The following is a 21,618-nucleotide window of genomic DNA, read 5'->3' as shown; positions in this document are numbered from 1 at the left end:
ATCTTTTCTCCGTTTATCATAATGTTACTTATTGGTCCAGGTGTAAGGATTTTTGTTTTCTTTATGTTGAGGTGTAATTTATACTGAAGGCTATAGTCTGTGATTTTCATCAGTAAGTACTTCAAATCCTCTTCGCTTTCAGCAAGCAAGAGTGTGTCATCTGCTTATCACAGGTTGTTGATGAGTCTTCCACCAATTCTGTTGCCACATTCTTCTTCATATAGTCTTGGATTATTTGCTCAGCACACAGATTGAATATGTATGATGAAAAGATACAACCCTGATGCACCCCTTTCCTGGTTTTAATCCACAAAGTATCCCCTTATTCTTTTTGAATGACTGCCTCTTGGTCTATGTACATTTTCCTCATGAGCACAATTAAGTGTTCTGGAATTCCCATTCTTCACAATGTTGTCCATAATTTGTTATGATCCAAACAGTCAGATACCTTTGCATAGTCAATAAAACACAGGTAAACATCTTTCTGGTATTCTCTGCTTTCAGCCAAGACCATCTGATATCAGCAATGATATCCCTGGTTCCACCTCCTCTTCTTAATCCAGCTTGAATTTCTGGCAGTTCCCTGTGAATGTATTGCTGCAACCATTTTTTAATTTTCTTCAGCAAAATTTTACTTATGTGTGACACTAATAATTTTGTTCAATATTTTCATGTTCTGTTGGATCACCTTTCTTTGAAATGGGTACAAACATGGATTTCTTCCAGTTGGATGGCCAGGTAGTTGTCTTGCAAATTTCTTGGCATAGTTGAGTGAGCACTTCCAGCATTGCATCTGTTTTTTGAAACATCTCAGTTGGTACTCTGTCAGCTCCTGGATCCTTGTTTTTTGGCCAATGCCTTCAGTGCAGCTTGGACTTCTTCCTTCAGTACCATCAGCTCTTGACCATATGCTACGTCCTGAAATGGTGGAATGTCAGCCAATTCTTTTTGGTACAGTCACACTTTTTGTGTTTCTTCCATCTTCTTTTGATGCTTCTTGCATCGTTCAATATTTTGAATACAGAATCCATCAGTATTGCACCTTGAGGCTTGAATTTTTTCTTCAATTCTTTCAGCTTGACAAATGCTGACCCTGTTCTTCCTTTTTGGTTTTCTAACTCCAGGTCTTTGCACATTTCATTATAATACTTTACTTTGTCTTCTCAAGCTGCCCTTTGAAATCTTCTGTTCAGCTCTTTTACTTCATCATTGCTCCCATTTGCTTTAGCTACTGTATGTTCAAGAGCAAGTTTCAGAGTCTCCTCTGACAACAATTTTGGCATTTTCTTTCTTTCCTGTCTTTTCAATGACCTTTTGCCTTCTTTATGTTTGATGTCCTTGATGTCATCCCACAACTCACCTGGTCTTTGGTCATTAGTGTTCAATACGTCAAATCTATTTTTGAGATGGTCTCTAAATTTGGGTGGAATATACTCAAGGTCTTACTTTGGCTTTCATGGACTTTCTCTAATTTTCTCCAGCTTCAACTTGAACTTGCATATGGGCGATTGATGGCTCCTGGCCTTGTTCTGACTGATGATATTGCGTTTTCCATTGTCTCTTTCCATAGATTAGTTGATTTGATTCCTGTGTTTTCCATTCTGGTGAAGTCCATGTATATAGTTGCCATTTATGTGGTTGAAAAAAAAATTTGCAAAATTCTATCATGCAATCTCCGGTGTCATTTCTATCACCAAGGTCATATTTGCCAACTACAAATCTTTCCTCTTTGTTCCAAGTTTTGCATTCCAATCACCACTAATTATCAGTGCATTTGATTGCATGTTTGATCAATTTCTGACTGCAGGAGTTGGTAAAAATCTTTGATTTCCTTATCTTTGGCATTAGTGGTTGGTGTGTAAATTTTAATAATACTCATATTAAGTAGTCTTCCCTGTAGACATATGGATAATATCCTATCGCTGACAGTGTTGTGCTTCAGGATAGATCTTGCAATGTTCTTTTAGCCAGTGAATGCAACACCATCCCTCTTCAATTTGTCATTCCTGGTACAGTAGGTCACATAATTGTCTGAATTAAAATGTCCAATACCAGTCCATTTCAGCTTACTGATGCCTAGAATATCGATCTTTATGTGTTCCATTTCATTTTTGATGACTTCCAATTTTCGTAGATTCATATTCCATACATCCCAGATTCCATTCATTAATGGGCGTTTGCATTTGTGTCTTCTCATTTTGAGTTGTGCCACATCAGCAGATGAAGGTCCTGAAAGCTTTACTCCATCCACATCATTAAGTTCCACTCTACTTTGAGGAGGCAACACTTGCCCAATTGTATTTGGAGTTCTTCCAACCTGAGGCATCTGTCTGTTTGTCATACTGTGGTGGCTTGCATGTTGCTGTGATGCTGGAAGCTGTGCCACCTGTATTTCAAATACCAGCAGGGTCACCCACGGTGGGCAGGTTTCAGCGGAGCTTCCAGACTAGGACATAAGGACCTGGCAGTCTACTTCCAAAAATACTGGCCAGTGAAAACCTTATGGGTAGCAGTGGAACTTGTCCAGGCAGCCTGCCTTAATCTATTTTCTAGCCTCAGGCCCTTTCCTCTTTCTACAAGAAATGCAATCACACTCTGATTTCTCCATTTTTTTTTCTTTTGGTGGATGAACAAGGAGTTTATAACACACACCTCACAATTCTCAACTTCATAAATTCCCAACAGACATTCTTGTCTCCCAGATGCTTCTTTTGCTGAACTGTGCACCAAGAGTGCTCTCCTCCCCAAATCTTTTCTACACCTAGCTGTCATCTCAGGTCTTTCCCTTCCCCCCTCCCCTGGTGCCCCATGCACCCACCACCACCACCACCATTTATCATGAAGAGAAGCATTCTCTTCATTCAGGGCCTAAGCCTGTTGCTGTCAAGTCGATTCCAACTCATAGTGACCCGATAGGAAAGAGTAGAACTCTGCCCTATAGGGTTTCCAAGGAGCACCTGGCAGATTCGACCTGCTGATCTCTTGGTTAGCAGCTATAGCTCTTAACCACTACGTTTAGGGCCTAGAGGCTAACAAAACATCTCAACAAAGTGATTCTCTCTGCGCAGAGGAACTCTGTACTGCTGTCCTGAGAGGGGAGCCCTGGTGGTGCAGTGGCTAAAAGCTTGACTGCTAATCAAATGTCGGCAGTTTCAATCTACCAGTCGCTCCTTAGAAACTCTGTGGGGCAGTTCTACTCCATCCTGTAGGGTCACTATGAGTCAGAATCGAGTCAATAGCAACAGGTTTGGTTTTTTGGTTTTGTTTTGAGAATATATTATTTTCTTCACATGTACAGGCCCCTTTGACTTCTTCAGTTAGAATTTTATAATGTTTTAAAACTCTTAGTGCCTCTTCACATTCCAATTTAGACTGGCATGTGGAGGGTAGGAAGCAGCTCCTAGAGAAAGAAATGAGTGGGAGTGGACAAACAGAAGGAACTGCCCCTTCCTTTCTAGTTCCTCTGGGGGCTCCTCACAGGTAGCCAAAGCAATTGGTCAGGCCATAGAAGCCAGACATGGAAAACACTGGAGGAGGAGCTGGGAAGTTCGAAGGAGCCTGGATTATTGGCAAGGTCCCAGTGTCACCATAGCAAGGGCTGTCTAATAGCTCACTACTTCCTGTATCAGGGAGAACCTTGTGACACTGGAGACCTTGATGGGTCATACATGGCATACAGAGGCCCAATGCAGTGGCTGTTACCACCACAGCCAGGTCAGCCCAGCCAGCTGACCCTCGTACCAGAAGTACCCAAGGAGACAGACATTCTTCAAACCCTGAATGATACCCCATTAGAGGGCCAGGCCTGATTAGAGACTAGGGGGTGGGCATACTAGGCAAAAATGCTGGTTCCAAGTTCAAGACAGAAGACTTGAGGAAGTCCAGGAATGCCCAATTCTGAGGTTCACTCTCGCATGGGCGGCACTGTCTGCAGTGGGGCTAGATGGGACCTGTGAGGCTGGAGACTCTAACGACTCTGGTGGCATCGAGGGTTCAGCTTCTAAACAGGCTTGGAGCCCTGCACCGCAGTAGTGGGTAGTATTTTGGTGATTTAGAGAAGAGAAGGAAATAAGGAATCACATGTGTACGTGTGTGTGTCTGTCTATCTGTCTTTGATGATGCTCAATAGGGAGCTGGTAGGTAGAAACGTTTCAACTGGAAAAGGATGTCCTCGGGCTAAAAGAAGTGCTCATTTAACCCAAATTCTAGAAATCATGCATTTGAATCAACATGCGTCTGCTAAGAGAGGCACCTAGTAGTCAAAATGCATCACCATGAGTTCTCCTGGCCCTTAAAAATTAATGCTAAGGTTTTTCTGTCTTTTCAGGTCCTCAAGTATGTTCCATGTAATGAAGCACAGTCACTACATCTCCCGATTTGGCAGCAAACTTGGGTTGCAGTGTATTGGCATGCATGAAAACGGCATCATATTTAACAATAATCCAGCCCTCTGGAAAGTGATTCGACCTTTCTTTATGAAAGGTAAGCAGGTGCCTGGCAACATTCTGCTCTTTTGTCTATGAGTGTACCTTTTAAAAAAAAATGCTATTTTAAATTCCACTGCTTCATACTTCTGAATTAATAAGAATAGCTAACATTAATTATGTGTTTATTATGGGCACTGTTCTAAGTACTTGATATTTTAATCCCACAGTAACCTCATGTGGTAAATGCTCTTATTATCTACATTTTACAGATTGCAAGAACAAGGTATAAAGAAGTAATTTGCTCGAGGTTCCAACATTAGTGAATGTTGTCCAGGGATATAACCCCCAAGACTTTTTAACTACCACAAAGTCTGTTCTTCTTGTACCAACACATTGCTTGCACCACACAAAGCAATTTCTTGAACATGAAGAAGAAATGGAGTGCTATACTTAGGGTCATTTCAATTAAGACTTTAGTGTATCAATTATACTTTTGATTTAAACATGGCCAAAAAATGTGCTTGCTCAATCATTGCCTGACAGCCCAGGTGTTTTAGCAGAGAGAAAATTTGTGAATAAAATTAGAGACTTTTAGAAGTAGAAAGAACTATATGTGTTGTCTCTCCAGACTCTGAGTTTTATAGTTGAGGAAATGAAGTCATAGAGAAGTTGTGATTTTTAGCCAGGCAGCATAGCTCGTTGTAAAATAGCAGAGGCCCTCTCCTAAGCCTCCTTATCCAGTGATTTCCTCCCTTTACTATGAGATGCTGGAAATGAAGCTGTTGGGGGACAAACAACCAACCTTTGATGTTAGCAGCAAGGGAGACAACCATCCCCTGGAAACCTGGTCAGTAATAGAATTGGGGACTAGCTGGGTCTTCGGCCTGACCATGTACCACGTATTCTTTACTCTAGCCAGCCTCTGTAGTGTACCTAGTTGCCTCCTGTGTGGCTCCTAAGACAAGGACAAACTATGCCTGTCCCAGCAGGGTGCTGATCCCCCCGCACCCCCGCCCCGTGGAGCTGCCCATCACCAAGACTCAGGTCAACTCCAGTGCATACAGCCTCATTTTACTAGTTATCTATAGCTGCAGTAACAAAATAGCACGAACTTAGTGGCTTAAAACAATACATTTATTCTTTTACAGTTCTGTAGATCCAAAGTCTGACGTCAATCTCAATAGACTAAAAATCAAGGCATCAGCAGGGCTGTGTTCCTTTCAGGAGACTCTTGGTGAGAATCTGTTCCCTTGCCTTTTCCAGCTTCTAGAAGCCACCCACATTCCTTGGCTCAAGGCCCCCTTCCTCCCCCCTTAAACTCAGCAATGGCAGGTCAAGTTCTCACATCACATCTCTCTGACCCTCCTTCCATTGTCAGCATATCTTTCTGACTCTGACGTTAGACTGGAAAGTTTCTTTGCTTTTTAGGACTCATGTGATTAGTTTGGAGCTACCCAGATATAAATAAATAAATAAATAATCCAGGATAATCTCCCTATTTTGAGGTCCTTAATCTTAATCACATCTGCAGAGTCCCTTTTTCTATGAAAGGTAACATACTCATAGGTTCAGAGATTAGGACCTGGACAAATAGGGAGGGCATTATTTTGCCTATCATTCATGCTTCAGTAGATCAATCCCCTTATGCCTTACAAAAATGCAGAATATCTTAATGGAAATGATACCGCTGAGGGCACGGGGCCCTCTGGACTCAATGGATCCTTGTCTTTTCTCTTGTAAGAATACGGAGAGGAGACAATTTTGGATTCAACTCTAACAGGTTTATCTTACTTGTGACAAGTAAAAGGAGTCAAAGCACATGCTGCTCCAAAAATCTGGCTCATAAAGCGGGGGCAAGGCTAAGGCTTATACAGGTTCGGTGGAGACTATAATAATGACTATTTAGTGGGTTTCTTTCAAGGGGCGGGTACTTCTCGGAATGGCAGTACATACTAATTAGGTTGCACATGCATCTGGAACCCGCTGACCTTCAGAATGGGGTCCTCTCAGCAGCCCTTGGCGTCACTTATTATGGGATCTAGTGCAGGCACACCACCCTCTTCGGCACTACATCACACTCTGCGGAGGGCTAAGGAAGGTCAAACAGCAATCACGCTTTGTTCCTCTGTGCACGTGGAGCCTGTAAAAGGGGGAAGAGACTAGAAAAACAATAAGAAGGAAGTAGTAATTCACTGGTTGTTTTAATCTTATTTCATGTTGGCCGAGTGTGGTTCTTGTTTACTCAACTTTTAGACGGTACTCTTTTAACAGCTTCTTTGTTCTGCCAGCCCAGTTAACCCTATCTGCCTCAGAAAGAGTATAGGACTAAGGTAATAATTGTGGGTTCAAGTCCCAGCCCTGCCACTTACTAACTAAATATGACCTCAAGCAAGTTACTTAGCCTCTCTGAGCATCAATTTCCTATTCCACAGAGGTGATAGGACTTGCACTCTAGGGTTGTTGTGAAGAGCACATACTAAGATAATGTTTTAAAGCTGTAAGATCCTGTAGAAATGTAAATTTTATTTTGTCATTTGGCCCAGGTGTATTAGGAATATATGCACTTTCTCATGCCACATTTTCTACCCTGATATAAAAGAGCCAATAGAATCTTTAAACTTGTCCATTTGTTTAAAACAATTACTATGTTCTCATTATCTTACTAGGTGCCAAGAATACAATGACAAACAATACGTGGTCCTTGCCCTTGAGCAACTTATATGGGGCGAAAGGGAGCATGGAGTGGCAGACAATACATGACCAAATACAGTACTAGGTGAAAGGGATGAGTTATGCCAGAGGTGTGTACAGAGAGTTTCAGAGCAGAGATAAATGGGCCATCTAAACCTCACGAAGGCTCAGGGTGCTTTTTAGAGCAGTTGATGCTTAAGATGAGTTTTAAAAGAAAAAAAAATAAAGAAAAATAAGCTACCTAAAATAAGGAAGTGTGACCATGAAAGGCATTCCAGGAGGAAAGAGCAGGACATTCAAAGGCAAAGAGGAAAGATTAGCACCAAGCAACCAGGGAACAAGTAGGCCCTAGGGAAGGAATGTGGGACCAGATAACCAGACCCCTGTGCCAAGCCAGAGAGCTTATCTCCAAAGCGCAGTAATCACTGACAATTGTAAGCAGAATGACAGGAACACATCTGTGTTTTAGAAACCGCCCCCAGGCAGCGAATGAAGGATAGAATTAATTGAAGGAAGCATGGCTGTGAGCGGTGAGAATGGTTAAGAGCTACTGCCATGATGTAGGCCCTAAACGGAAGTGGATCAAGGGCAGGGCACAGATACAAGAGAAGGTCACAAAGTAGAATCTACCAACAAACAAACAAAAAAATCCAGTTGCCAAAGAGTCAGTTCTGACTCATGGCTGCTCCCTGTGTTTCAGGGTACAACTATGCTCCACGGGGTTTTCAATGGCTGATTTTTCAGAAGTGGATCACCAGGCCTATCTTCCTATGGCGCCTCTGGGTGAATTTGAACCACCAAACTTTCAGTTTGTAGCTGAGTGCTTAACCATTTGCACCACCCAGGGACTCCAGAATCTACAGTACTTGGAAATTAAATTAATTTTTAAAATGTTGTGCTGCTTCTTAGATTAGCCCTATATATGGAAGTTCAGATTAAAAAAAAAATTAAAACACTATCAAGCTTGACCTAAATTAAAAGCCCAAAAATAGTGGGCTACTTGCTTACTGAAAGTTCACTGTGATCTCTGACATTTGTAATGATCAGTGAGAGGCCAAAGTATTTCTTGACGAATCTCCTTTTAGAATTAGACTCGCTGGTTTTCCTGATATAGTAGAATTTTGAGATAGGATTTGGTATCTAAAGTAGTAGCATTACTGGAAATATTGATTTGCTGGGTGTGTCCGTGGAGAAACAGATACGTGCAATTTAAGCAAAGACCCATGGGTGGGGGAGGCTGAAGGAACATGTTTCCTGAAGCTATCAAGGAAGCTGTCTATATTGATGCAATTTGCCAATTATCTGCTCAATTCTCTTTCGAACTTTTGAAAATAGATTCAGACTCTTTTAATGATTTTTTTTTTAATTAAGATTATGTCTACAACACGCTACTGTCTATAAGAAATGATCTTCCATTTTGCTTACACATTTGAAATGTGACTTAAAGCTTCTGGACAAAGGGACAAATCATGCATCAGCCTGGAAGAAAACCACCAGTGATATTTGAAGCCAACCGTTTCATGCAAAGGGTTGAGTCATTAAGGAATCATTTGTTCCACATGTAGATGTGGTAGTCACCTAGTGAACAACATCACAACATCCTGGCCTTTCATATGTGCCAAATCCTTCCTACAGTCAGAAAATGTGGTCCCACTCCAACCTTCCTTTGTGTGTAATGGAAATCATTAAGAAATCTAGGACCACTCCTCTGGCTTCCTTTCTAACCCTCAAACCCGGCTTTCTAGCCTTGGGGTTCTGCAGCTCAACTGATTTTTTTTTGGCGGGGGGATAGAGGAGGAGTGGGCAAGAGAGTAGTGCTCCAGAATAGTGCCTACAAAGTTCCCCAAGGTTTTTCATTTAATTTCAAGGACTCGGAGTTCAACGGCAAGTCTATTTGTCACCTGATTAGGGTCCGTGCCCTGGAGCAGTCGAGCCAATGAAACATACTCCAAGTCAGAAACAGCGAGAAAGCTTATTAAGGAGATGTCTATATCACCGGGGACCCAGCAGCAACACAGGCTGTCTCTATAGAGTCCCCAAGAGCAATTTTACATTAGAGTTTATATAGAATCTTATAAGGGTTACAGGTGTCTTTGTAGTCCCCCGCCAGATATTTCATTAAAAAAAAAAAGGCTAAAGATATTCATATCAGATACCTGGGCTCTGATTTTCCTGTGGGGGTTGTATGTCACAGGTATTAGGACATAAAAAAAGGTTATTTGCATCAGTTTAAAACAAAGAACAAAGTCATTAATGTCCTGGTCAAAATAAACTCATTAACGGAGGTATGTGAAGGAGGAGGCAGGCAGAGCAAGCAGAAGAACTTACAGGTTTGTCATGGCCTTAGTTATGATAAGCTCTCAGTTGCCCATTTTGAAAAAGGAGAAAACATGCTGGGGGTATGGGGGTCACATATTGAAATAATGAAAGACATAAGAAACTATTCCTAAAGTGTTACCTGATTAGGGTCTGTGCCTTGGAGCAGTCAAGCTAATGAAACATACTCCAAGTCAGAAAGACTGAGAAAGTTTATTAAGGAGATGTATACATTACTGGGGACCGGCAGCAACTCAGGCTGTCTCTATGGAGTCCCAAAGAGCAATTTGACATTAGAGCTTATATAGAATTTTTACAAGGGTTAGAAGTGTCTTTGTAGTGTGCACATGGCCTGGCCGGAGGAGTTATTCATAACAAGATAGTGACAAAAGACTCTATCAGACTGAAGAGATACATAGCAGAACAACTCTTTATCAGGCTGAAAACATACATGTCAGACACCTGGGCTCTGATTTCCTGTGGGGGGTTGTAAGTCATAGGTGGTCAGACAGAACAAAACAAAGTTATTTGTATCAGATCAAACAAAGAACAAAGTCATTAACATTAGGTCAAAACAAAGTCATAAACAAAGGTATGCGAAGGAGGAGGCAGGCAGAGGAAGGAGAAAAACTTACAGGTTCATCCTGGTGTTAGTTATGTCGAGCTCTCAGTAGCCCGTTTTGAAAAAGGAGAAAATATGCTGGACAGTGTTAAAAAAAAAAAATTTTTTTTTTTTTGGAGAGTGTTAGGGTCACAAAAATGAACCTTAAAGAAACGTAGAACAAGAAACCTAGAACAAAGAGATAAAGAGGGACCCCTACTAGTCAGGACTTACAGATCACTCTGATTGTAACCGAACAAGGGTTCTTGTCCTGTAAAGACTGACGCCATACCACCAGTTGCAAGGGAAACACAAAGTGGAAACTTACACTGTCTGCGCAGACAAGGAGCAAGGCAGGATCTAGTGACCCTAAGGCCACGTGCTCGCTGTCTAAGGGGAATGGGGAGGTTTTTATTTCCGATGGCGTCTGGGGGTTGGGTTTGGTGCCCCGAACTCTCCATCCTTAGCCCTCCCATGTCCACATCTGGAGGTCCGGATGTTGAATAATGTTGGTGATGTTCAGGTCCAAGCACAGATTGAGGTCACAGCTCTTCAGGTCCTGCGAATGCGCCAAAATCTTGGTAAGCGCATGTGTGGGACTCTGGAATCAAATTCAATCAGCAGTTAGGGTTAGGGCTGCAGCATGATCGGGCCCCCAAACCGCAGGTAGATGCTGTGGCTTGGTGGGCTACTAGGGCGGTGGGGAACCGCGGGGGACTTGGGGGACGTCTGGGTGGAGGCTTTGAGATGGTCTGGAGCATGGCAAGGGCAAAATCAGAGCCAGCTCACTGTAGCTGCTTTCATTGTTCGTTCATTTCTGTATTTGACATGCTCTGTGGACTTGAAATACAATGGAAATAAGAAGCCGTCCCTACCCTTATAGAGTTCCCAGTCCAGTGGAAAAGGCTGCTAAGCAAACAAGAAATTATTTGACTGTTATGCCGTTGGCTGAGTAAAATCTAGAAGTAGTTTAAAGAGAAACTGAAATTAAGAGAAGGACACTTTTAGTGATTTATAAGACTAGAATTTTACAGGTAGGACTTACAATTAAACCAAGAATCGTCTTAGATGAAATAATTAAAGTCCCCTTTGACTAATTCTGTAATAATATCCTGCCACCTGTTGAAGCATAAAATATTACCCTGATTCAATCCAAATCATCTTTAGAGTGAAATGTATACAGTGAATATGAAAAAGCACTGGTTTGTGATTTGTCATCACAAGTTCTAAATGCTTCCCCACAGATGATTTGCCAAAGCGTGAAGAAAATTTGATTTTTGAATCATTTTTTAAAATAAGATTTATTTTTACTCTTAAAGGTAATGCATACTTCTAGAAATTTGGGAGAATACAGAAAAGTATAAAGAAGAATATAAAAATTCTCACCCAGTTGTTGAATTAAAAATTGTGGATAATTAAGCTGCACACATAAAAAGCCATCCTAACCTGATTGTTTGTGCCTGGAGTTTGAGATGGCTCACTGTCTGATGTGTATCCTTCAGCTTTGTCTGGCCCTGGCCTTATGCGGATGGTGGCGATTTGTGTTGAATCCGTCAAGACGCATCTGGACAGGCTGGAGGAGGTCACCAATGCATCAGGCTATGTAGATGTGCTGACTCTCATGCGACGCATCATGCTGGACACCTCCAACATGCTCTTTTTGGGTATCCCCTTGGACGGTACTGAAATTTTGATTTTTGTGACTTTACCAAAAAAGGGGACAAGGGGGATAAAAGACTCATACTGTTTATACATTGACTTTGTTTAAGCATTTTTTTCTAAGTGCCCCTAAATTTTTTTTTACCTAATGCCTCTGCCTTGTTCACTACTGAGATATAAATTTCCAAAATTTATGGACCATCTTGTATTTCTTTTGTTACCTCTCCTGATTGCTCTAGGATATAGAATTCTACCCAGAGTAGAAGCTTATCAAATGTGATCAGTTTGTTTGGTCATTAGTATATCCTACCCCCAATCATACTGATATATTTCCAACCATTCTTTTGGGCATGAAATATACATATTACATACATGTATACACATTCCTTCCTCAAAGCTACTAAGTATGAAAACTTTGAGTCTGTATGATTATCATAGTGATGCTACTGCTGTTGCTGCTGGTGATTTAAATGGTGACAGTGTCTACCACTAATTTAGCATCTACTAGGGTCGCTATGAGGCGGAATCGGCTCGAGGGCACTGGGTTTGGTTTTTTTTTTTTTTTGGGGTTTAGGGTCACTATGAGTCGAAATCGACTTGATGGCAGCGGGTTATGTGGAGCCCAGAAAAGCTGGTGGCATAGTGGTTAAGAGCTATGTCTGCTAACCAAAAGGTCAGCAGTTTGAATGCACCAGGCACTCACTGGAAACTCTACGGCTATGAGTCAGAATCCACTCGATGGCAATGGATTTGATTTAGGGGAGACATGGAAACCTCATCTGATTGTCCTTTGGATGGGAGCTCACATTCACTCCAAGAATTTGTAGTCAAATCCTCTCACCTAATCCCCTTTCAGGCAGGAACTCCTCCTAGGTTGCCTGTTTTACATCTCTCTGCTAAAATTAAACCAAAAAAAACCCAAACCTGTTGCCATCAAGTTGATTCCGACTCATAGTGACCCTAAAGGACAGAGTAGAACTGCCCCACAGAGTTCCCAAGGAGCTCCTGATGGATTCAAACTGCTGACCTTTTGTTTAGCAGCCATAGTTCTTAACCACTATGCCACCAGGATTTCCCTGCTAATATTAGGCAGCCACATATTTTACAAGCACCTTCTCCTTGATTCCTTTTACCCTTGATTGTTAAGAAGGATCATGTAAGAGGAATTATTGACCACTCCATTAACTTACAGATGAACACAAAAAAAGACCGTGAAGCTACAGAACCTGCAAGGCCTTGACAAAGTTTTGTCGTTTCCTTTCTCCTCACTGGGAACTTGTGAAACGCTCAATTTGCCTGAGGGACCCAGCACAACAAAGAAGAAAGAATATCGCCTGAGTTCAGAGAGGATCAGGCTCCAGCTAAAGGCCTTCCTGCATCTTGGGCTGTATAATGTTGGGTAAACCAGTTGTAGTGGAGTAGAATCTGACTCACAGAGACCATATAGGACAGAGCAGAACTGCCCCATAGGGTTTCAAAGGCCATAATATTTACAGAAGCAGACTGCCACATCTTTCTCCTGTGGAGCGGCTGGTGGTTCAAACCACCGACCTTTCTATTAGCAGCCAAGAGCTTAATCACTGTACCGGGAGGGCTCCTCTGGTGTTAGGTGAGGTTCTGAATTTCTCTGAATTGCGATGTCTTCAACTGCAAAGTGAAGACATTCCTCTGGCAAGATTGTAAGGATCTTTTGTAAAACACCTAGCACAGTGGCTGGTATTGAGGAGTTAAAAATCAATATCTCTTTCCCTTTCGTGTATTGATATGATATAATTTGAAAAAATAGGGGTTTTATTTCCCCTTGTACTCAATTTAATTAAAGAACATTCATTAAGAGCAGACTATGCACAAGGCATCGAAGGCACAAAGACACGCTCTATACTTTGGACTGAAAGTAAGTGTGAAAGTTGTGTGATGGGTACTGTGAGAATAACATGAACAAGGCACTGTGAGATGAGAATGCAATCAAAAGCTACAATTAGCTGTGTGATCCAAAGAGAGTGTCCACTTAATAACTCTGCTTACCCAGCACCGAATAAAGTTAAAGTGTGGCTCTCGGCTACCAAGTGGCAGAGTTGACATGGTTTTTTGCTCTGCCTAGGTGCTAGAGTTGATGCTGTTTCAGCCATAGTTATTAGTCCCCTTCATCTTCCCAGTTGTCCAGAAGAACAGAACAGAGTTAGAGACTCAGCCAAAGGTGGAATTGGGAGATTTCGATGGTACAGAAGGAAGAAGTTCAAGATGCACTGAAGGCATTGGCCAAAAACAAGGCTCCCAGAATTGATGGAATAACCAGTTGAGATATTTCAGCAACTGGATGCAATGCTAGAAGTGCTCACTCACCTTTGCCAGGAAATATGGAAGACAGGTACCTGGCCAACTGACTGGAAGACATCCATATTCATGCCCATTCCAAAGGAAGGTGATCCAACAGAATGCAGAAATTATCGAACAGTATCACATGCAAGCAAAATTTGACTGAAGCTACTTCAAAAATGATTGCAGCAGCACATCTTCAAGGAACTGCGAGAAATTCAAGCCAGATTCAGAAGGGAATGTGGAAAGAGGAATACCACTGCTGATACATATAAATCATGGCTGAAAGTAGAGAATATCAGAATATGTTTACCTGTGTTTTATTGTCTATGCAGAGGCATTCGACTGTGTGGATCATAACAAATTATGGATAACATTGTGAAGAATGGGAATTCCAGAACACTTAATTGTGCTCATGGAGGACATGTACACAGATCAAGAGGCAGTCGTTGGAACAGAGCAAGGGGACACTGCATGGTTTAAAATCGGCAAAGATGTGCATTAGGGTTGAATCCTTTCACCATGTTTATTCAGTCTGTACGCTGAGCAAATAATCCGAGAAGCTGGACTATAAGAAGAAGAATGAGGCATCAGGATTGGAGGAAGACTCATGAACAACCTTTGCTTGCTGAAAGTGAAGAGGACTTGAAGCACTTAGTGATGAAGATCAAAGACTACAGCCTTCAGTATGGATTATACCTCAACATAAAGAAAATAAAAAACCTCACAACTGGTCTAATAAGCAACATCCTGATAAATGGAGAAAACATTGAAGTAGTCAAGGATTTCATCTTATTTGGATCTACAATCAATGTCCATGGAAGTAACAGTCAAGAAATCAAAAGATACATTGCATTGGGCAAATCTGCTGCAAAATACCTCTTTAAAGTGTTAAAAAGCAAAGATGTCACTTTAAGGACAAAGGTGCACCTGACCCAAGCCATGGTATTTTCAGTTTCCTCATACACATGCAATGAATAAGGAAAATGGAAGAATGATGCCTTTGAATTTCGGTGTTGACGAAGAATATTGAATATGCCATGGACTGCCAGAAGAATGCACAAATCTGTCTTGGAAGAAGTACTGCCAGAATACTTCTTAGAAGCCAGGATGGCGAGATTTCATCTCAAGTACTTCAGACATGTTATCAGGCAGGACCAGTTGCTGAAAGAAGGGCATCACACTTGGTAAAGTAGAGGGTCAGTGAAAAAGAGGAAGACCCTCAAGGAGATGAACTGACACAGTGGCTGCAACAATGGGCTCAAACATAGCAATAATTGTGAGGATAGCACAGGACTGGGCAGTATTTTGTTCTATTGTAAACAGGGTCCTAACAACAACATCTAACAACAGACTGTGTCTCAGACACAAATTTAGACACTGGAAGCTCTTTGGTAATTTGGCTGATTTAGTTGCCAAATAGAATATATTAGTGTTTGATTCATCTAATGGCATTAACATGGCTGTTATGTGTGTCAACTTGGCTAGGCCAAGATTCCCAGTATTGTGTGATTGCCCACCATTTTGCCATCTGATGTGATTTTCCTATGTGTTATAAATCCTGCCTCTATTATGTTAATGATGCAGGATTAAAGGCAGTTATGTTAATGAGGCAGGACTCAATCTACAAGATTAGGTTGTATCTTGGGTCAATCTCTTTTGAGATATAAAAGAGAGAAATGAGCAGAGAGACAGGGGAACCGCATGCCACCAAGAAACAAAAGCCAGGAGGGAGCACGTCCTTTGGACCCAGGGTCCCTGTGCTGAGAAACTCCTAGACCAGAGAAAGATTGATGACAAGGACCTTCCCTTAGAACTGACAGAGAAAGAAAGGATTTGCCTGGAGCTGGCGCCCTGAATTTGGACTTGTAGCCTCCTAGATTGTGAAAGAATAAAATTCTGTTTGTTAAAGCCATCCGCTTGTGATATTTCTTTTATATCATCACTAGATAACTAAGACAATGGCTACAATGCTCACAAAATGTGGAAACTTGTGCTGTGCAGAACCCCAGGGTGATAGGAGAAGCTACAGGGAATGTTTTTGCTCAGAGCACCCTTCTTGGGCTCACACTGGGCTCAACTGCTCAGCTCTCTTTTTTCTTCTTCTTTTCCAGAAAGTGCCATTGTGGTTAAAATCCAGGGTTATTTTGATGCGTGGCAAGCTCTCCTTCTCAAACCAGACATCTTCTTTAAGATTTCTTGGCTCTACAAAAAGTATGAAAAGTCTGTGTAAGTAACACAAGTTTAGAAGATTTGTAAGTTGTTTTTTCATGGTGTCTTTGCTATTGCTGACCTCTTTGGTAAGTTTTCTGCTCTCCAGAGCCCATAAGGGAGCTGCTGATTAAGTTGGTGATGAAATATTTCTTACAGATATTTGGTTGCATTTGGCCTGGCCAAAGAGTAAAAGAAGCTTGTGGCTGGGCCACCTTCTCAACAAGGGGGCCAAGTGTGTGGTCTAAGAGCTTCATCTCTGGAACTAGGATACTAATTATATTCTGAGTTGAAGAGAAGGGTTAGCCGACTGTATCAAACTTCTCTATCTAAACCCTCTATGCATATCTGGAAAAATGGAATCACAGAATCAACTTACAGTTGTGTTGCTTTTGAAGGGATTTAACATAATTCAACGCAGGAATTTACAATAGCCTAAAAGAATTTTTTCATAACGAACTAAGTCTTTAATAACGTGTGTGGTATTTTGTAAGGAGCCCTGGTGATACAGTGGTTAAAGCTGTTGGCTGCTAACTAAAAGGTCAGTGGTTGGAACACATCAGCCATTCCACGGGAGTGTAGCAGTCTGCTCTGCTTCCCTAACAATTTACAGCCTTGGAAACCGTATGGGTGGGTGGGGGAGGGCAGTTCTATTCTGTCCTATAGGGTCACTATGATTCAGAATAGACTAGATGGCAGTGGGTATGGTGGTGTTCTGTTTTTGCTTTGTTTTCTTATTGTTTTTGTCATCGTTCAGTTATATATAGTATTCTTTGGAATCTTGAAGCTGTCATTAAATAGCTTTGTTTTAAGGTCACAGACTTGATTTTGGTACCAATACCCAAAATTTTACCTACTGCTAAGTCATTAGCACAAAGAATAAAATGTATGTAATTTAAGAAAATTTGTGAAGAAATAAAACATAAATTTACTAATTCATGAGCCTTAATGAGTAATTAAAGAAAGTCATTTTATTTAAACAAATGGATAATAAACGTGCTTTGCTAGATGTCTACGCTGAGCACAAATAGATTTCACTTTCACTTATTTTTCCAGCAAGGATTTGAAAGATACTATAGAGATTCTAATTGAAGAAAAGAGACACAGGATTTCTGAGGCAGAGAAACTGGAAGACAATATGGATTTTGCCACTCAGTTGATTTTTGCTGAGGTACTGACCTGGACTAACCATAACTCCCACACAGCATATGTGTATGATGTGTATGTACCATATTTTTACACAAATAACACATACCTTCTACATTTGTTTGCCAGTCACGGCCTTCCCAACGGAGAATATGGTATGTGTGTGAAGATTCCCTCTTGTAATTGTTGCATATTTCTGCTTCTAAGTACTTTCTGTAGTGCTTTTATAATACCCAAATCAAATAGCCCACACATTAGGGGTCGTTTTAAGACTGGCCTTTAAGCTTGAAACTAGTCTGCGTTTACATAACACAAAAATATGAAAACAGGTGGAAGGGAAATTGGAGAGATGGGGGTGAGTCGATGGAGTTCAAAGACACTAAATACATGGATGATTGTTAAATTGTTCAGTTTTCAGCTAAAGATTGTTATGTAAAATGTGCATAGTCAATTTCTATGATTTCATTTTGTTGAGGTTGTTGACTCTTGAATGTTACCTCCCCTCCTTTCGTGAAACTTTTACTTATTTTTCCAATTTTTATCTCCTCTTTTGATTGTTCAGAAACGTGGTGACCTGACGAGAGAGAATGTGAACCAGTGCATATTGGAAATGCTAATCGCAGCACCTGACACCATGTCCGTCTCTGTGTTCTTCATGCTATTTCTCATAGCAAAGCACCCTAAGGTTGAAGAGGCATTAATGAAAGAAATTCAGACTTTTTTTGGTAATAATTTATCAAATAAGTAATATTTGCTTAAAAAACAATTCTTTCTGAATGCAATTTTTTATAATCCACTCAGAGATCAATAAAGCAAGTCATTTTGTCACACTTTTATCATGCCAGGTAGATTGAAAAGATATTTCTTACTTTTTTAAAAAGTTATATAAATAACACATGTTCATTGAAAAAATCTGAATAATAGAGAGATGTATACAGCAGGAAGTGACATCCCCTAATCCTGTCCACCCCCTTTCCCAGCCTTATTCCCCTCCCTATGAGTAACCACTGTTATTCGTTTACTGTGAATAGTTCAAAATCTTTTTCTGTGTGCACACAAACACATATACATGGTGATGTAAACAATTAATGCACTTGGCTGCTAACCAAAATGTTGGAAGTTCAAGTTCACCCAGAGGTACCTCAAAAGAAAGACCTGGTGACCTACTTCTGAAAAATCAGCCATTGAAAACCCTATGGAGCAAGTTCTACTCTGATACATCCATGTGTGGTGTGGGATCACCATAAGTCGGAGTTGACTCAACGACAATTGGTTTATTGCCTGATTTACAAAAATATGGGATTATGTACACTGTTCTTCCTACCTTATGAGTCAAAAAGGGCCCACCCAGGAAATTGACTGTCATTTATAGCAGTGTTTCTGGGTTTCAAGCAATCCATTCACAAATGAAATTCTAGTTGGTGGCAGAAGAAGGAGGAGAAGGCTAATAGCAAAGGTGAGGAAATGATCAATTTTCCTCTTCCCTCCAAATCCAGTGATGCTGACCCTTTTCCTCCTCTGTCCTCTCCTCCTCTCCAGGGGAGCTACCAGGTCTCCACTGAGCTCTTTCCCAACACTACCTCTTCACTGCTGTGCCTCTGCTTCTCTCAGCATTGTTCTGCCCAATGCACCCTGACATCACCTTCCTTCCGAAGAAACATTGCCAAATTTGTGAGAAATCAGAACAACTTTCTGGGAGATAACAAAATTACTTGTTTGGAATACCTTCGTAGGAGCACATTTCTTACCTATGTGAAGAGATATCAGTAACGATGTAAATTTTCTCTCTTGACCTTACACAGTCCCTTTGAACAAGTTATTTGGTTTTTAAACTCATCTGAGTGCTGCTTGAAATAGTTGACAGTAAGAGGAAATTTCAAAGAAGGGTTAAATATGTGAGAGAAAAGGCCTAGAGATGAGTCAGTATAGATGGGAAATTGCGTGACAGGGCAGATGGCAAATAACCAGAATAATATCCAGGCTTCAAATTCCAGAATGTTTTATCGAATGCCTCCTACCAGGTTCTGTGCCATTCCTGCACCTGTGGAGCTCACAGGTGATGGGGAGAGAGAATTCAACAAGCAACCTCAGTGGAATGAAGAGAGATTGAAGAGTGAAGGTGGAGTTCAGGGAATAAGGCAGAATTTGCTTTTTTAAAAAAAATAATAATTAAATTTATTTTATTGTTCTTGTTGAATGATAAAATATACTCCAACAATTTCTACATGTACAATTTAGTGACATCGATTATATTCTTCGAGTTGTGCAACTATTCTCACCCTCCTCTTCTGAGTTGCTCCTCACCCATTAACATAAACTTAGTGCCCCCCTAAATTTCCTATCTAATCTTTCAATACGCTATTGTCAATTTGATCCCATATACATAGATCTTAAAAGAGCACAATGCTCAAGGCAGATATTCTCTATTAAGCTAAACTACCGTATTTTTACACAAATAACATGTATCTTCTACATTTGTTTGTCAATTGCACCCTCCCCCCATGAGGAATTTTCATAAGCGCAGTATGCTAGTTTTTTTTACATTGTGTAAAAATATGGTACTGTTTGATTTTAAGAAGACTTCAGCAGATGTTTTTGGTTTAAGATTTAAAGATTATCCCCGGATAATATTCTCAGGGGTTTATCCAAACTTCATGGCTCCAGAAAGATTGGGTTCCATGAAAATTTGAAATTCTGCCTGCATTTTCCCCCTTTTGATCAGGATTCTTCTATAGAATCATTGAACAAAATCGTCAGTAATGAGCCAGTTCTTATGGTCTCATGGCAAAGGAGGCAGTTGTTCATGGAGGCAATTAGAGACACATTCCACATCCTCCTCCTATTCCTGACTCTCCTTCTTCCTTTGTTGCTCCAGGTGAATAGAAACCAACTGGCATGCCTTCGATGGCTGCTTGTAAGCTTTTAAGGCTACACAATGAACTAGGAGGTAGAACAGAAGCACTAAACACATTATTAGGCCAATTAACTGCAATGTCCCATGAAACCATGAATCTAAACCTCCAAACCAAGGAACCAAATCCCACGAGGTGTGGAAATTCGCTTTTGAGGCCGTAAGCCTTTAATACAATTTTAATACACTGTCCTTAAGAAGTGAAAAGTGTGCCCCCTTGATACTCTCCTATACTTCAGCAGACTTCTGCAAAGATGGCAAAACAGAAAACCGTTCACAAATGTGTATGTTCTCCCTCCATCACCTCCCACCAGATATTCAGATATGGTAACTACTTCAAATGCCTTTGGCTGCCTTATCCAACATCTTCCCTTCTACCTCCCCGCCCCAGACCCCATTAGACACTTGAGTATGCAAACAGCAAGATGTGGCAGACAAGACTCTTCAAGTTCTCTGGCCAAACATTAAGAGGTTCTCTTTGGTCACTGAAAAGCTGTAGCACAAACTAGACCTCACCTGAATGGCTTAGTTGTACAGGCAACAATGCTACCTCAGGACCCTGGGCCATTTTTGATTCTGCAAAGTGGAAGCCCATTTGAAAATGTCCTGAAATTTTATCAAGTCTAGGAGTAATTCAAGACTCGGATTAGCATCAGGTCAAACCAAGATGGTGGGGATATCCATCACTTTCACTCTCATCTAGGGCTGATCTGAGGCACCTATTTTGTTGTGGTGGACATAGGCGAATTCTTGCCAATCTACCTCAGTAGGGTATTCTCAGTGAGATGGGGAGGGACGATCAGTGACCCATTGTGGTCAATCTGTTACCGTACCTGTTCCCGTTGAGTCAATTCCAACCCCTAGTGACCCTATAGAACAGAGTAGAACTGTTCCACAGAGTTTCCAAGGAGCAGCCGGTGGATTCAAACTGTCAACCTTTTGGTTAGCAGCCAAGCTCTTAACCACTACATCGCCAGAGGAGGAAATTTTCATTGAAACTGATTAAATCTGACTTTGACTATACGGACCCAGCCTAGGCATCCATCCCTGGGATGGTTATGGTGCTATTTTGCTTACAAGTCAATAGAAGGATTGAAAGGCCCCCTACAATTTGGAGTAGGGGGCAAAAACTCAAGTACGTCAGAGGCCAGGTAGATAAGGTTGATTTTGAAGTGGGCTGGGGTGGTTCTACATGGAACTGCAGAGTGAATGGGGTCGTCAGCTTCTCAACTCCAGCCCACCGTTGCCATGCAAATGTGGGTCCAGTGTTGCCCCGTTTACTGATTTTTCTGGAAATCCAGACTTTTCTATGAAATCCTCTAGGTTTTAAGATAATTGGC

The 21,618-nt window shown here is 41.2% G+C and overlaps 1 protein-coding gene across 1 annotated transcript in view; it reads left to right on the top strand.

Annotated features, from left to right (window-relative positions):
* LOC126086721 (aromatase) overlaps positions 1 to 21,618 on the top strand; it is a 37,303-nt gene that overhangs the window by 13,574 nt on the left and 2,111 nt on the right. The window contains exons 3-7 of the mRNA XM_049903307.1: positions 4,328 to 4,482; positions 11,538 to 11,714; positions 16,125 to 16,239; positions 17,278 to 17,392; positions 17,930 to 18,092. Coding sequence (XP_049759264.1) covers positions 4,328 to 4,482; positions 11,538 to 11,714; positions 16,125 to 16,239; positions 17,278 to 17,392; positions 17,930 to 18,092 — 725 coding nt within the window. The remainder of the gene's footprint in view (positions 1 to 4,327; positions 4,483 to 11,537; positions 11,715 to 16,124; positions 16,240 to 17,277; positions 17,393 to 17,929; positions 18,093 to 21,618) is intronic.

The sequence above is a fragment of the Elephas maximus genome, chromosome 12, assembly GCF_024166365.1.
Source record: "Elephas maximus indicus isolate mEleMax1 chromosome 12, mEleMax1 primary haplotype, whole genome shotgun sequence".
Classification (NCBI taxonomy): Eukaryota; Metazoa; Chordata; class Mammalia; order Proboscidea; family Elephantidae; genus Elephas; species Elephas maximus.
Note: the sequence above shows the minus strand (reverse complement) of the source record. Positions and strands in the feature narration are given on the sequence as shown.